The sequence below is a fragment of the Mobula hypostoma genome, chromosome 1, assembly GCF_963921235.1.
Source record: "Mobula hypostoma chromosome 1, sMobHyp1.1, whole genome shotgun sequence".
Lineage (NCBI taxonomy): Eukaryota > Metazoa > Chordata > Chondrichthyes > Myliobatiformes > Myliobatidae > Mobula > Mobula hypostoma.
This window is the reverse complement of record NC_086097.1, coordinates 32,599,854-32,615,170: the sequence shown is the minus strand read 5'-3', so window position 1 is coordinate 32,615,170 and position 15,317 is coordinate 32,599,854. Positions and strand designations below refer to the sequence as shown.

The window sequence follows — 15,317 nt, the reverse complement described above, 5'->3', positions numbered from 1 at the left end:
TCACTTTATCTCTTATTCTATGTGCATTCAAATATAACACCTTCAGTCCTGTATTCATTACCTTTTTTGATTTTGGCCTCTTGTTACACTTTAACTCATCTCTCTGACTGCAATTTTGCCCTATTATCTGCCTGTCTTTCCTCACTACACATTGCATCTACTTATATACCAACTGCCCCATCTTCAGCTATATTACTCCAGTTCTCAACCCTCTGTTAAATTACTTTAAACCCTTTCCAACAGCTCTAACAAACTTGCGTGCAAGTACATTGTTCCTTCTCAAGTTCAGGTGAGACTCGTCCTTTTTGTACAGGTCATACAAAAAACAGAAGAGATCCCAATGATCCATAAATCTGAAGCCCTGTCCCCTGCGCCAACTCCTCAGCCGTACATCCATCTGCTAAATCAACCCATTCTTACCCTCACTGGCACATGGCACAGGCTGCAATCCAGAAATTACTACCCTTGAGATCCTGCTTTTAAGCTTTCTACCTAACTCCCTGCAGTATATTCTCTCTTCAGAATGTCTTTTTTCCCCACTGATGTCGTTGGTACCGATATGTACCACAACTTCCAGCTGTTCATCCTCTCTCCCTTTAGAATGCGGTGGACCTGATCTGAGACGTCCCTGAGTCTGACACCTGGGTGTCAATGTACCACCTGTGTGTCTCTTTCACATCCATAGTGTCTTAATCTGCTCCTCTGACTGTGCAATCCCATATCCCTACTGCACTGCTCTTCTCTCCAATTCCTTTCTGAGCCACAGATCCAGTCTCTGTGCCAGACACCTGGTCGCTGCAGCTCCCCCTGGTAGGTCATTCCTTTCCTACCCCACCCCGCCCCCTCAACAGTACCCAAATTGGTATACTTATTGAGAGGAACGGCCACAGGGATACTCTGCACTGCACTGGTTGGCTATTCCCTTTCCCTCTCCTGGCTGTCACCTAGCTACCTGCCTCCTGCAGTTTTGTGATGATTGCCTCCCTATGTCATGGCTAAGAAAGTTCACCATCTCCTCGACTTCCTTAGGATCCAAAGAAATTTGGCAAGTCTCCATTGACCCTTACCAATTTGAATTGATGCATACTGTTTGGATAAATAACAGCATGGTATGGCATCTGCTCTGCACGTGACCACAGGAGAATTGTGGACACAGTTCAGAGCCTCCCCTCCATGAATTCTGTCTGGACTTCCTGCTTCCTCGGGAAAGCAGCCAGCGTAATTAAAGATTCTACCCATTCCAGACATTCTCTCTTCTCCCCTTTCTCATTGGGTAGAAGATACAAAAGTACTGAAAATATGTACCACCAGGTTTGAGAATGTCTTCTATCCCACTGTTAACAGTCTATTGAACAGTCCTCTTGTGCACTAAGATGAACTTTTGGCTTCGCAATCTGTCTTGTTATGATGTTCTTTATCATTTACCAGCACTGCACTTTTTTGGGTAGTTTTTACACCTTTTATTGTGCATTGTTATTGCTTTACCTTACTGTAGCACAATGCACTGTGTAGTGATTTGATCTGTATGAACAAAATACTTTACTCTGTATCTTTTCACTGTATCTGGGTACATATAACAATAATAAACCAATACCAGTACATGCGTTGCAGCCTCAGGAAGGCAATATGCCTCATCAAAGATCCCCACCATCTGGGCCATGCCATCTTCTTGCAGCTACCATAGGACAGGAAGTACAGAAGCCTGAAGCCCACACCAACATTCAGGAATAGCTACTTCCTTTCAACCATTCGTTTCTTGAACCATCAAACACAACCTTAACCAACCAACCTCAGCAAAGGGACAATATGCGTCCCTCTCACACTACCATGGATGTTTTTGATTGTGTTGTGTTTTTTTTGTGTACTGATGTTTTGTCAAAACAAAGGGGCGCAGTAATTTTTTTCTTTCTCTGGTATAAGTGGTGCATAATTTGTGTTCAGTGAGTTGTTTGAACCTATGTTCCTGTAATGTTGCTGCAAGTTTTACATTGTATCTGTACCTCACCTTAATGGTACACCTGACAATAGACTTGCTAGATTAAAATTGAGTTCAAATCCTATATTTAAAGAATTTTAATTCAGATATACATGAAACTGAGACATTAAGAACTAGCTTTACAAGTTATCATAAAGCTTTTGGATTCCTGTAAAACCAGTTGGTTAATGTCCTTTAGTGGAGGAAGTTTGTCTTCTCTGCCCAGTCTGAGTCTATCTATGACACTGGCCTCACACCAACTCTTAACTATGCTCAAGTGCCAAGCAGACCACTCAATTGCATTATAAAGCAACATGCACAACACACTGGAGGAATTCAGCAGGTCGGGCAACATCTGTGGAAACGGTCCTGATCTCGGCCCGAAACATTGACTGTTCGTTTCCACGGATGCTGCCCGACCTGCTGAGTTCCTCCAGCGTGTTGTGCAAGTTGCTTTGACCCCAGCATCTGCAGAGTATTTTGTGTTTACAATTGCATTATAAAATCACTATCAACAATTCATTAAGGTGTCTTTCCTGCATGTGTAATTGAATCTGCACCCGTTGTTCTCTTGTAGAGTGAAGACGGCACATCGTTAGTGGGAAAGCACGGTGAATTCTGGTTGGAGGTTGAAAATGGAAACTTATTCACCGTGGGGAGGTATCAAGGCTGTGATGACCAGCATTATTTTTGTCTCCAGGCCAACAAGGTTTTCCTTTGTCACCAAGGTACAGATGGATTCCAGTTATAAATTTGTTGAACAGTTATAATTTTCACACATTCCTGCAAGGAAGGGGAAGTGACCCTCTGTGACTCTGAAATGATTCCACATGCCTGCTGCGGTTAGTTTTTTTGACCATTATAATTCATTCATAAATCTCCTCCTGCGACTAGTAGACAATGAAGTTTTTATCCATCAGGTTGCCTTTGTACCTCTATATACAGGGCCATTTATGCCCAATACAATTTGTATTCAGAGTTCAAACTAGGTTTATTATCAAAGTATGTTTATGTCACCATTTATTTTCCTGTCAGTGTAGTAATGCAAGCAGCAGAATGAAGAAATACAATAGAATCACTGAAAAGGTACACATAAACAAAGACTGACGAAAAGAAGTACAGAAGAGGACAATCTGTGCAAATACAAATTATTAAATAAATATAGATAAATAATACTGAGAGCTGAGTAGCAGAGTCCTTGAAAGTGAGTCCATAGATTGAGGAATCAATTCAGAGTCACAGAGTGTGTCTTCCCCTCATTAGAGTGCTGCATCTCACTGATGTACAGGTTTTCTTCTCTTCCCTGGGTGCCAAATCTCACTGGAGTATGACCCCCCCCTCTCCCACCGCCCCCCAGGATGCTCACCCTCTCTGAGATGCATATCGTTTTCTCTCTCCGCACAGTGCTGACTCTGAGAAGGATCTGTGGATGGGTAGGTTAACTGACCAATGTAAATTGCCTGTTGTATGTAGGTGAGTGGTAGAATCTGGAGAGGAAGCTGATGCAAATATGGATGAATTTGTTTGTAAAGAGTTTGTACATTCTTTCCTTGATCACATGGGTTTCCTCTGGGTGCTTAGATTTCCTTCCACATTCCTAAGATGTGTGGGCAAGTAGGTTAGTTGGTCACATGGGTGTAATTAGACAGCGTGGGCTCATTGGGCAAGACAGCCTGTTACTGTGCTGTATCTTCAAATAAAAAATAAAAATGAAAAATAAAGAAAAGAAATGGGGTTTGTGCAGAGTTAGCATAAATGGCTGCATGAACACAGTGGGCAAAAGTTCATGTTTCCTTGCTGTATGACTCTCATTCCATTACCCTCCACTGGGTCAATAATGCAGCGGTAGGGATCATATTTGTGTCCTGTGGTGCCAATGCTTTAGCATCTCCGATAGTGGTCTATGCAGCAATGCAGCCAAAATGTTTGGAAAACCCTATGGTGCTGTTCAAGGAAGAGCAGGGAGCAGTCCGCCTTAAAGCGGACCAACTAATCATTAAGTTGTGTGGTGGACACTTCCAACAGAGAATGACAGCGAATCAGTTCACTGCAGAAATGCTTTGTCATCTTCTGACATGACTTTACAATAAGCCTTTATTCCTTTGATGGGAGCTAGTAAACAAAAGTACAGCACACAAAATGCTGGAGGAATTCAGCAAGTCAGACAGCACCGATGGAGAGAAATAAACAGTCAACATTTCAGGCCAAGACCCTTCATCAGGCCTGAAACATTGACTGCGTATTCCACTCCATAGATGCTGCCTGAGCTGCTGAGTTCATCCAACATTTTATGCGTGTTTATCTATTTCAATACCTGCAGAATCTTTTGTGTTTAACAAAAGGAAAAGTTTTCCTGATTACTTCATAACTAGCAGAGCACAAGGCCTCCTCTGTTTCTCTCAAGCCTTTCCCTCTGGACTTCTTCAGGTATGGTGGAGGATGTGTGCGCCCCAGGTGATGTGAAGCTCCCCAGCAAGTCTCGGCCCCTATGGCTTGAACCCACAATCTACCAATCTGAGGAGGGTGTATGGATCAAGCAGGGTGCTACTTCATTGGGAAGTGGTGCAGAGAGTTCAAACATGTTGTCTGTTGCAGTTAAAGTTCATCACAACAAGAGCGAGAGCAACATGAAGGTAACTGCCAACTAAATCTCTGTCATGTGTGTATCTTTTCAATTTGTTCTAGTGCAGAGGTTCCCACCTGGGGTCCACAGACCCCTCAGTTAATGGTGAGGGGGTCTATGGCTTAAAAAAGGTAGGAACCCCTCTTCCAGAGCTTTGTTAGGTAGTCACAAGCCTTGATATCTCAACATTACTTTCTCAGTTGGAGGTCCCAATCCTTGTACATTGGAATTGCATTTATGAAATTGAGTTGATTATGGATATGCTGCAGTATTTTGGCTTTGGAAGCATTGTTCTTTGCGTAAAATTGGATAAAAAGTACATTTTCTGCGATGGCATCATGCAGGTACAAAATTTGCTAAATAACCACAGTTTGACAAATAAAAACCCTACAAGGTTCCAGGGCACCTTTAATTTTGGACTCTTGTGTTTCCCAATCACTTTGCCATGACATTGGTTACCATGTCATCAGCTCCCAAGAACTTAGAACAATGGACAGCACACACTCAAGGAGCTGGAGGAACTTGGCAAGTCAGACAGCATCTGTGGAGAGAAATAAACAGTCAATGGTTATTTCTCCACCTCAGTCTGTCTCCTCTCCTTTAAAATTATGTGAAACATCTCACATTAAACAAAGGCTTTGATCATCTTTTTTAATGCATTAGTGCAGCTCATTGACTGCTGTGTCTTGTTCAGACACATGAGGTGTTTAATCTATTAAAATGGTTCAATATCTTGTTGAAAAAGCATCAGCTCACTATTTAAGTGGGTAATTTTCTGTAAATGTTGATGACTTCCCCTCATTGTTCCAGGAGATTCTCATGGCTATCGGTCTGCGTGGAGCTACTCTTCAGCACCGTAATGTATTGCCAGGGCAAAGCTGGCATGAGCAGGTAGGTTGCTTGTCAATCACCAGTTGGTAGAATATATAAGAACATAATGAACGAGTAAAAGTTGGCTCGCAAGCCTGTTCCACCATTTAATAAGGTCCTGACTGATCCAGTCTTGGGATCAGTACCACTCTCCCACTCCCCAAACTCTTTGACTCATTTCCAGTTTAACTATCTTTTAACTTTTGCCTTGAATTTTTGTACTCTTCCTTCCAAATCAGATAATATATCGAACATCTCCTGTAGAACAGTGCAACACAGTGCAAGCCCTTCTGCCACAGTGATGTGCTGACTCTTAGTCTTCTCCAAGATCAATCTAACCTTCCCTCCCAGATACCCCTCTATTTTTCTATCATCCAACATCCATGTGCCTTTCTGAGAGTCTCTTAAATGTCCCTGATGTATCTGTCTCCACCACTTCTCTCTCTGTAAAAAAAAAACTTACCTCTAACATCCCCCGGATACTTCCCTCAAACACCTTAAAATTATGCCCCATCATATTAACCATTTCCACCCTGGGAAAAAGTCTTTGGCTGTCTACTTGATCTATGTCTTATCATCTTGTACACCTCTATTAAGCCAATACTCATCCCCCTTCACTCCAAAGAGAAGAGTCCTAGCTTGCCGAGCCTATCGTCATAAGACCTGCTCTCTAATCCATGCAGCATTCTGGTAAATCTCCTCTGCAACTTCTCTGTAACTTCCCTCCCACATAGCCCTCCATTTTTTATTCATCGTGTGTCACACATAACCTCACATTTTCCCACACTGTATTCTGCCTGCCAACTTCCTGCCCATTTACTTAGCCTGTCTGTATTCCTTCACAAGGTTTCGTGTAGGTTCCTGATCAATGCTGAGTACCAGTTTACATTTAAGGTGTACTGCTCAGAAAGATAGAACCAGTTGTATTGGGGTTCGTACACCGTGGCTGTTGTTCTGAGTGGATTAGACAGCTATTTCTTGTGTACCTATGCAGGGATTGTTTCTGAAAATGACACAGCTGCTGCTATTGCCCGCTATGTGTATCAGCTCTCAAGTTTCCTAAGGCTTAGGTAGAAGTTGAACGCAGGTTGTTATTTCCTATAATGTTCTGGGAGTATTTTGCTCATACAAGCTTTGTACAAATGTATATCATTATTGAACGCAACATGATCTCAGGGCGGGAATTCATTTAGTCTGAACTTGAAACCCCAAATTGTTCATTGTAATACTTGATTTCATTTCTATAGTTTCAGTTCTTGTACAGTTCTGAAAAAGATTGAGCTTCCTAAAATTTTCTCCTCATTGTTGAAAGCTCACAAGCAAGCAAGAATAGCCAGCTGTTAAGCGTCTGCATTGCAGCTTGGAGCAGTTAACTGAGAACAGAAGGAAAGGTTGAGAATTAAATTGCTACTTAATATTCTCTCCATTAAACTTGTCTGCCACCATGCATTTCTCCAGAGGGGTAAACTGCAGGGGAGTCTAAAATTGCAATAAGCCTCTCTCTCTGATGCTGTTTCTTGGTACTTCAAACATTAGGGAGATTTCTGCCTCCTGGACATATTGATTCAGATATCTGCAGTTTGTTTATTGTAAATCCAGGTAGGGGGTTCACAAACAACTTTTGTAAGAATAAAAAAATTGGTATTGTTCGATGATATTAACTTCTATTCACAAGAGATTCTGCAAATGCTGGAATTCTTAAATAGTACACACAAAATGCTGGAGGAACTCAGCAGCCGACTTTTCAGGTTGAGACCATTCATCAGGACTGGAAGGAAGGAGGAAGAAGCCAGAATAAGACAGTGGGGGGAAAAGAAGGAGTACAAACTGGCAGGTGACAGGTGAAACCAAGTGAGGGTGGGGGTGGGGGGAATAATGAGAAGCTGGGGGGTGGTAGGTAGATAAGGTGAAGGACTGAAGAAGGAATCTGATAGGAGAGGAGAGTGGACCAAAGAAAAACAGGGAGAAGGAAGGGACTAGAGGGAGGTGATGGGCAGGTGAGAAGAGTTCAAAGTAGTGAGAGGGGAACTGGAATGGGGAATAGAAAAAAAGGGGGAGGAAAGAGAAATTACTGGCAAAATGCCACCAGGTTGGAGGGTACCCAGATGAAATGTGAAGTGTTCATCCTAGAGTTTGGCCGCAATAGAGGAGGCCGTGGACAAACATGTTGGTATAGGAATGGGAAGTTGAATTGAAATAGGTGGCCATTGAGATATCCTGCCTTTTGTGGAGGATGGAGCGTAGGTGCTGAATGAAGCAGCCCTCTATCTACATCGAGTCTCACTGATGTAGAGGAGGCCGCACCAAGATCACCAGATACAAAGCTTGCTACTGATTTCCATTAATTGTTTGATATTTGTGCAGATCCTGGATTTCATGAATATTACGGAGGAACCTGTGTTGGGCTATGCTCGTCCAGCAAATGCAACCACATTCCACCTACACCTCTGGAGCTGTGCCCTGGACTACAGGTGAGTAGCACCTCAACAGAACACTTCTCCCCACTTGTTTCATTCTGCATGATCATTCAGTGATGTGGATTCAAGTTTATTTATCACGTGTACATCAAAACGTACAATTGTGTTAGCAAGCAACACATCCAGGGATGTGCTGGGGATAGCCAGCAAATGTCACCTCACATTCCAGCACCAACCTAGCATGCTCATAATGCTCGACAGAACAACACAGCTCAACGCAGAACTGCACAAGCAAGCTCCTTTCCCGCCTCTCACCCTCTCACACATACTGTCCTCCTGCCCCAGTTCAGGCCCCTTCCGGGCCTCCAGTCCTTGACCCCAGACTCCCAGATTTGCAGAAACTGGGCCTCTAAGCTCCAGTCTCATGCAGATTCAATCTTCCAGCCTCTACCACCAAACTCACTGACTTAGGTCTTCAACCTTTTGGATTTCTACCTCCTGACTTTGACCTTTGGCTTTGTCCTCTGGACTTAGATGACCTCTGGGTATCGACCGGGGGATTTGCAGTCAATGTGTGATGTATGGCACATTTAAAGGGAATACAGACTTCTGCATCGCCCAGGGAAGGGATAACACAAGTTAGAGTAAAGCTCCCTCTCACTTTAAACACCCAAGACAGCTGTAGTATTGGCTAGATACAATAAAATGTTTCCTCTATGCTGATACACTATTTCAAATAAACCTGTGCGACATATATATGACATCCTCCTGGGTAGGGACGGCACAGGTTAGATGCAGTATAATTTCCTGTCCGGTTTCCTTTCGAGCAATTTGATTCTATCAATGTAAGCTGAACCTGTTCCCACATCCTGATGTTTGTTCATATTTACTTGTTTAAAAGTTTGTCCAAAGTGAAGACTGATTTATTCAGCAGTTCCTCAGGTCAAAAGATAAAGATTGTCTTTTATTTGTCATCTGTACGTTCAAACATCAAAACATACAGTGTCGTTCTGCATCAACGTTGAACACAGCCCAAAGATACGGTGGGGGCAACCACATGTGTTGCCTTGCTTCTAGTGCCAACATAGCATGCCTGAATTGAACTCCAACTGGTGATTACTGGTGCGGTAAAGCACTGCACTAACAGCTATGCTACCGTGCTACCCTGGCTATCCAAAGTCTTTGTCCTATTCCTTTGTTCAGACAAGTACAAGCAACTAAAGTGATGTCAAGGACAGTTTTAGTAGAATATCAAGAAATTGCTTGAAGTTTATAACAACATGACTGAGATGAAAGGGTTGGCTGAGAATGTAGGGGTAGATGTTAGGCATAGTCTTATCAGTTTGTTGGAGGTAGAAGAGAAGATGTACAGATTAAAGTTGTGGGAAATGATTTGAACTGGGAAATGCTCATGAACTGTTTTACATCGATTGTTTCTCAATTCTAGGCCACTGTATTTACCTGTTCGAGCAGTGGTGACTGTTGAAACCTTCACCATATCCAGTAACATTGTCCTGGACAAGTACTGCTCTACACTCAGGTACTGACTGAGACCCTTTCAGTTATAGTGTCTGTTTGTTCTGTGTTTCCAGCAACTAACTGCTGTAATAATCAATCTCCTTTGTCTTCCAGAATAATTATTGATGACGCTGCATTGTACTTGTCTGAGAAATGTCATAATGCACTGGTAAATTTAAAGAAAGGTGAGATTTTTCATTGTGTTTCAAAGGTACATTTAATGTCAGAGAAATGTATACAATACACATCTTGAAAAGGTTTTTCTTCGCAACCATCCACGAAAACAGAGGAATGCCCCCAAAGAATGAATGACAGTTAAATGTTAGAACCCCAAAGCCCCCCGAGCTCCCCCTCCCACACATAAGCAGCAACAAAGCAACAATCCCCCTTCCCCCACCAGCAAAAAAAAAGCATCGGTACTCTGCACCAAGCACTCAAGTGTGCAGCAAAGAATCAGCAAAGACACAGACTTGCAGTACCCCAAAGACTACTCGTTGACCAGGTATTCGACATACCACAGGCTCTTTCTCTCCCTTTAATAAAGGAAAAAGAGGTGCCCCCGTTTCACAGTGAGAGGGGAGACATAATGAACAGCTCGCTGATTCACGATGTTAAAAGTCTGTTGCATCGCTTTTTCCAAGCTCTCTTTCCAAAGAACTCAGGTCTCTGGGCACACAGCCAGCAGCCAGCTTGCTGCTTTCGATATTCCGTCTCCCACAACACACCAAATTCCTGCAGAGGCACCGATCTTCGGTCTGCCCATCTCCAGGGCCACGAGTTCCCGTAACTCCGATTGTGAGCTAATCTCGTAGGCCGCATCCTTGACATATTGAACAATGGCCGGTCGTGAAACCCCGAGAGCGGGTCCCATTCTCACAAAGAGCCGAAGTCAGCATGTAACTCCAGATCAGGGTCTTCAAAAGAACCCTGATAGGGAAAATTAGAGATATTAAAGGTAGAAATAGAGCTGTTTCCGAAGATGCAAGCAAAGGAGTTGCTGTTAGGCGCCATTGTCTCTCCTGAGCTCCTTCTCCTAATTGGTTAAGGAGTGGCTGATTAGTGTCTCCAAAGGTTGGGTCACTGGAATTTGGGTGCTCCCAGGGTTACAGAATATAGAAGAGTGTTTCACAGCACAATGTTGCTGACTCTAACATCAATGTAACCTTCTCTTCCACATGGCCCTCCATTTATCTGTCATCTATGTGTCTATCTAAGTATCTCTTAAATATCCCTAATTTATCAGCCTTTGTCACAACTTCTGACACCGCAATCCACACACTCATTACTCTCTGTGTTAAGAAAAAAACTTGCCTGATGTCCCCTTATACTTGTGTTCAAACACCTTAAAGTTATGCCCCCTTGTATTAGCCATTACAGCCCTGGGAAAGAGCATTTGGCTATCCTCTCGAGCTATACTGCTTACCTTATTGTACACCTCTATCAAGTCCTCCTTTGTACCCAAGAGACAAGCCCTGGCCAAAAGGATGGGTCATACAAAAAGGTCACCTACATTCTTATGAATACCAACATAGAACAGTACAGCACAATCCGGGCCCTTTGGCCCACAACATTGTGCTGACCTTTTAACCTACTTTTAATATCAGTCTAGTCCTTCCCTCCCTCATAGCACTATATTTTTCCATCATCTATGTGCATATCCAAGAGACTCTTAAATGTCCCTAATGTATCTGCCTCTACCACACACTCTCAAATCTGTATGTTTACAAAAAAACAAACTCTGACAACTCCTTTATGCTTTCCTCCAATCTCCTTAAAATTATGCTCTCTCATATTAATAATTTACGTCCGGGGAAGAAAAGTCGCTAGCTGTCCACTCTATCCATGCCTCTTATCATCCTGTACATCACTATCAAGTCACCTTTCATCCTCCTTTGCTCCGAAGACCCAGAGGTCAGTACCTGGCTGCATTACCCATCAAACATCAGGACATAGAACAATGCAACATGGTACTTGTCCTTCGCACCACGATGTTGTACGAACCTACTCCAAGATCAACCTAACCCTTCCATCCCATGTAGCCATATTGTCAGGAAGGAGGGACTCCACATTGCATTGAGATTTAGAAACTTGGGGAGAGAAGGGGAACCTTAATCCTTAAAGTGGTACTTTATAGAGTCATAGAACACTGCAGCACAGAGGCAGGCCCTTCTGTTCATCAGTTTGTGCCAAACTATTATTCTGCCTAGTACCATGGAGCCGTACCTGGACCATAGCCCTGCATATCTGTCCTATCCATGTACTCACCCAAATTTCTCCTAAATGTTGAAATCAACTCCGCATCCAGCACTTCCACTGGCAGCTCATTCCATACTCTCATCACGTTCTGAGTGAAGAAGTTCCCCCTCGTGTTTCCCTTAAACATTTCACTTTTCAGTCTTAACGCACTACCTCCAGTTATAGTTTAACCCAACTTCAGTGGAAAAAGCCTGCTTGCATTTATCCTATCTATACTCATAATTCTGTATATATCTATAAGACCTCCCCTCATTCTTCTGTGCTCCAGGGTATAAAGTCCTAGCCTGTTCAACCTTTCCCATAGCTCAAGGCCTCAAGATCCAGCAACATCCTCGTAAATTTTCCGTAATAAAATAGCTTTCCTCTATAGAGGGATTTGGGGGTGTGTAGGTGGATTCTGATATGGAATGAAAAGAAGCTATGTGACAGATTAATGTCCATGCCAGCAAAATGGACTTCAAGTTAATGACCCTTGCTATTTCCCTGGTATTAACTATTTATTCTAGATTACGTACGAGTTCTGGACATGGGGCTGCTGGAGTTCCGCATCACTGCGTCAAAGCAGACGTCAGAGGGAGAGCGGGTGAGAGACTGTTTACACATGTGAACCTTGCCATTTTACATACAGCTCAGATGGTTGCACTCAACTTTACTTCTCTCTCCAGCCTCGGTTTGAGCTCTGCTGTTCCAGTGATGTCATCCACGTCCGCACGTGTTCTGATTCTTGTGCTGCCCTCATGAACCTTATCCAGTATGTGGCAAGTTATGGAGACCTGCATCCGCCCTCTAAATTCCAAGGAACCCCTGGAGCCGCGGCACAGAGGAGCCGGGTAATGAAAGAAACTCATGGAGATTGAGATTACTCCTGGGTTGGGGGCAATGCTGGTATTTTCAGGCTTGGTAGTAAACCTCCTTAACTGTGACTAATATATTGGTATTATTCACTATGTCTGTGGTACTCGTGAATATTTAGCACTGGAATTATGCCTGATTATTCTCACTTCACCTAGTGTTTGCTGTTGACTTCCCTGCCTGACATTGACTAAGCCCTTCATTATGGCATTTCCTCAGCTGAGACACTCCATAAAACCCATTTTCTCAATAACCTTGTGTAGTGCATCTTGACACATTGAAAAGATACCCTTGTAACATCAACTTTTACAGTACATAGAATCAACAGCACAGAAACAAGGCATTTGGCCCAACTATTTTGTGCTGGAGCCTCCTCTCACCCTACTTAGAGCATAGAAGCCAAAGTGATTTTTTAAAAACTGTATTAATAAGTCTACAGGTGACACAAAGAGAGGGAACTCTCAGCTTTGGAAACCTTTAGTCTGAAGTTACATGATGGACTGGTTATAACTCTATTCCCAGGCTGGATCCGGTGACAGCACTCCCAGCAGAACGTCAGGTCTTGCTGAGGCTGAGCAGAAGATGCTGCGGGACCTCATGATCGATGCAATGGAGGAGATGGATGTCCTACCGTCATCACCTCCTTCCCCTCCTGTCGCGCCACAATCAAATGGTTAGTGAACAGAGTCAGGAAATCAGAGGATAAGCTCAGAGCGTTAGAAAACCTGAAGGATTAGGGGAAGAAAAAAATTTATTAAACTAGTTTGGAGAGACAGATTAGTCAGTCTGGATGAGTTGGGCTGGAGGGTTTTGTTTCCATGCTGTATTACACTATGATTATGCCAAGCCACTACTGTAGAGACTTGCTGTGATCTGACTAACTTGTGAATAGCCTCCAGTGTATTATTCCAGTTACCCAGCGCACACATCTGGCAAACTCTTGGTGCTCTGCAGTTTATGTTGTCAGCCGGTGGATGCTGAAATTACCCATGGTTGCTGCAGGAACTTTGGACACGGCCAGCCTGTGTGACTGTGACAGTGGGAGGGTACTCCAGATGTCATGTTCCTGCCCCAGGGATGTGAAGTCACACCAGAGCACAGTTTGTATTGGTGAGGAAGGCAGGAAGGAGCTTAAAATCCATATGCTACAGTGGTCTTTCCTTGCCCAACCTTTATCATCTTACCCCCTCCAGGCGCCCCATGTTATTACAGGGTTCTACCTGCTGTACTCTCCATTTAATATGGGCTGAGTGATGTTTGTGTTTTCTGTTTTACTTCAGAAGAAGGCACTTGACCTCTGGTTGAGAAGAGAAATTAATTTATGTGTCCTGCACACAAAATGCTAGAAGAATTCAGCAGGTTAGGCAGTGTCTATGGAGAGGAATAAACAGTCAATGCTTTGTGCCAGGTCCCAACATCAGAACTGGAAAGGAAGGGGGAAGAAGCCAGAATAATAAGGTTGGGCGAAGGGGAAGGAGTACAAGCTGGCAGGTGATAGGTGAGAACAGATGAAGGGTCTCAGCCCAAATGTCTTGGGGTCATTTGTTGCTGGTTATGTCAGTCATCTTTTACCATCTTCAGGGCTTCACAGAAACCTCATCCGGGAGCGAGAGCCTGCACAGTCTGATCTTTTCCTCTTCCCCGATGAAAGTGGAGGCTCTTCCCAGGAGCAGAGCCCAAGTTCCACCATGGTTCTTCCAGAGCATCATGCAGCCTACACCCCATTACCCAGTGAGCAGCCTGAGAGTGATGATTTCTGCATCCTAGATGCACCAAAGCTTTCAGTCACGGTGAGTTGTAAAGGTATGGTGCTACTGGAATCTGAAGCAAATGAAAGGCTTTGTTCAGGTTTTACAGTCAGCTGACAAAACGCTCCTATGGGTTAACTAACCAGGAATTAAACTATTTTCTAAGTGAGGAGCCAATTCAGAGATCAGAAGTGCAAATGTACTTGTGAATCCTAGTTTTGGTTTATTATTGTCACATGTACCAAAATACAGTGAAAAGCTTGACTTGCATACTGTTTGTACAGGGTAGCATGGTAGTACAACGGTTAAGCATAACACTTTACTGTGCCAGCGATAAGATCGATGTTCAATTCCAGCCACTGTATGTTCTCCCATGACTACATGGGTTTCCTCCAGGTACTCCAGTTTCCTCCCACATTCCAAAGATGTACGTTTAGGGTTAGGGTGATTGGTGAGTATGCTTTGTTAACACTGGAAGCAAGGTGACACTTCTGGGCTGCCTAGCACAATCCTCACTGATTTGATTTAATTTAATGCAAACAACGTATTTCACTGTATGTTTTGATGCTCATGTGACAAATAAAGCTAATCTTTATACAAATGAAGTTACTACTCAGTGCATAGAGCTATAATAAGGTAAAAGAATAACAAAGCAGAATAAAGTGCAAAAGCTACTGGAAAAAGTGCAGTGCGGGTAAACGATAAAGTACAAGGGAGATCAGGATTCTCTGAAGGGTAACTTGCAAGTTGAGTCGGTGGTAAGGAAGGCAAATGCAATGTTAGCATTCATTTCAAGAGGACAAGAATATAAAAGTAAGGATGTACTGTTAAGCCTTTTTAAAGCATTTATTGATCACATCACATAGAGTATTGTGTGCAGTTTTGGGCCTCTTATTTAAGGATGGGCTGGCCCTGGAGAGGGTCCAGAGTAGATTCACAAGAATGATCCCAGGGGTGAAGGGTTTCATGTCTCTGGCCCTGTTGTTGATGTTCAGAAGGACAGGGATGGGGGTTGGTGTTGGGGTCTCATTAAGCATACCGATAGATTAAACCACTGT

The 15,317-nt window shown here is 43.3% G+C and overlaps 1 protein-coding gene across 5 annotated transcripts in view; it reads left to right on the top strand.

Moving 5' to 3' along the window:
* The window catches only part of LOC134345344 (autophagy-related protein 2 homolog B-like), a 179,606-nt gene that overhangs the window by 114,900 nt on the left and 49,389 nt on the right, over window positions 1-15,317 (top strand). For all 5 annotated transcript variants that reach the window (XM_063045873.1, XM_063045890.1, XM_063045882.1 and 2 more), the window contains 10 exons: window positions 2,553-2,703; window positions 4,403-4,608; window positions 5,409-5,489; window positions 7,833-7,939; window positions 9,333-9,425; window positions 9,518-9,588; window positions 12,166-12,242; window positions 12,325-12,489; window positions 13,034-13,184; window positions 14,093-14,301. In XM_063045873.1, coding sequence (XP_062901943.1) covers window positions 2,553-2,703; window positions 4,403-4,608; window positions 5,409-5,489; window positions 7,833-7,939; window positions 9,333-9,425; window positions 9,518-9,588; window positions 12,166-12,242; window positions 12,325-12,489; window positions 13,034-13,184; window positions 14,093-14,301 — 1,311 coding nt within the window. The remainder of the gene's footprint in view (window positions 1-2,552; window positions 2,704-4,402; window positions 4,609-5,408; window positions 5,490-7,832; window positions 7,940-9,332; window positions 9,426-9,517; window positions 9,589-12,165; window positions 12,243-12,324; window positions 12,490-13,033; window positions 13,185-14,092; window positions 14,302-15,317) is intronic.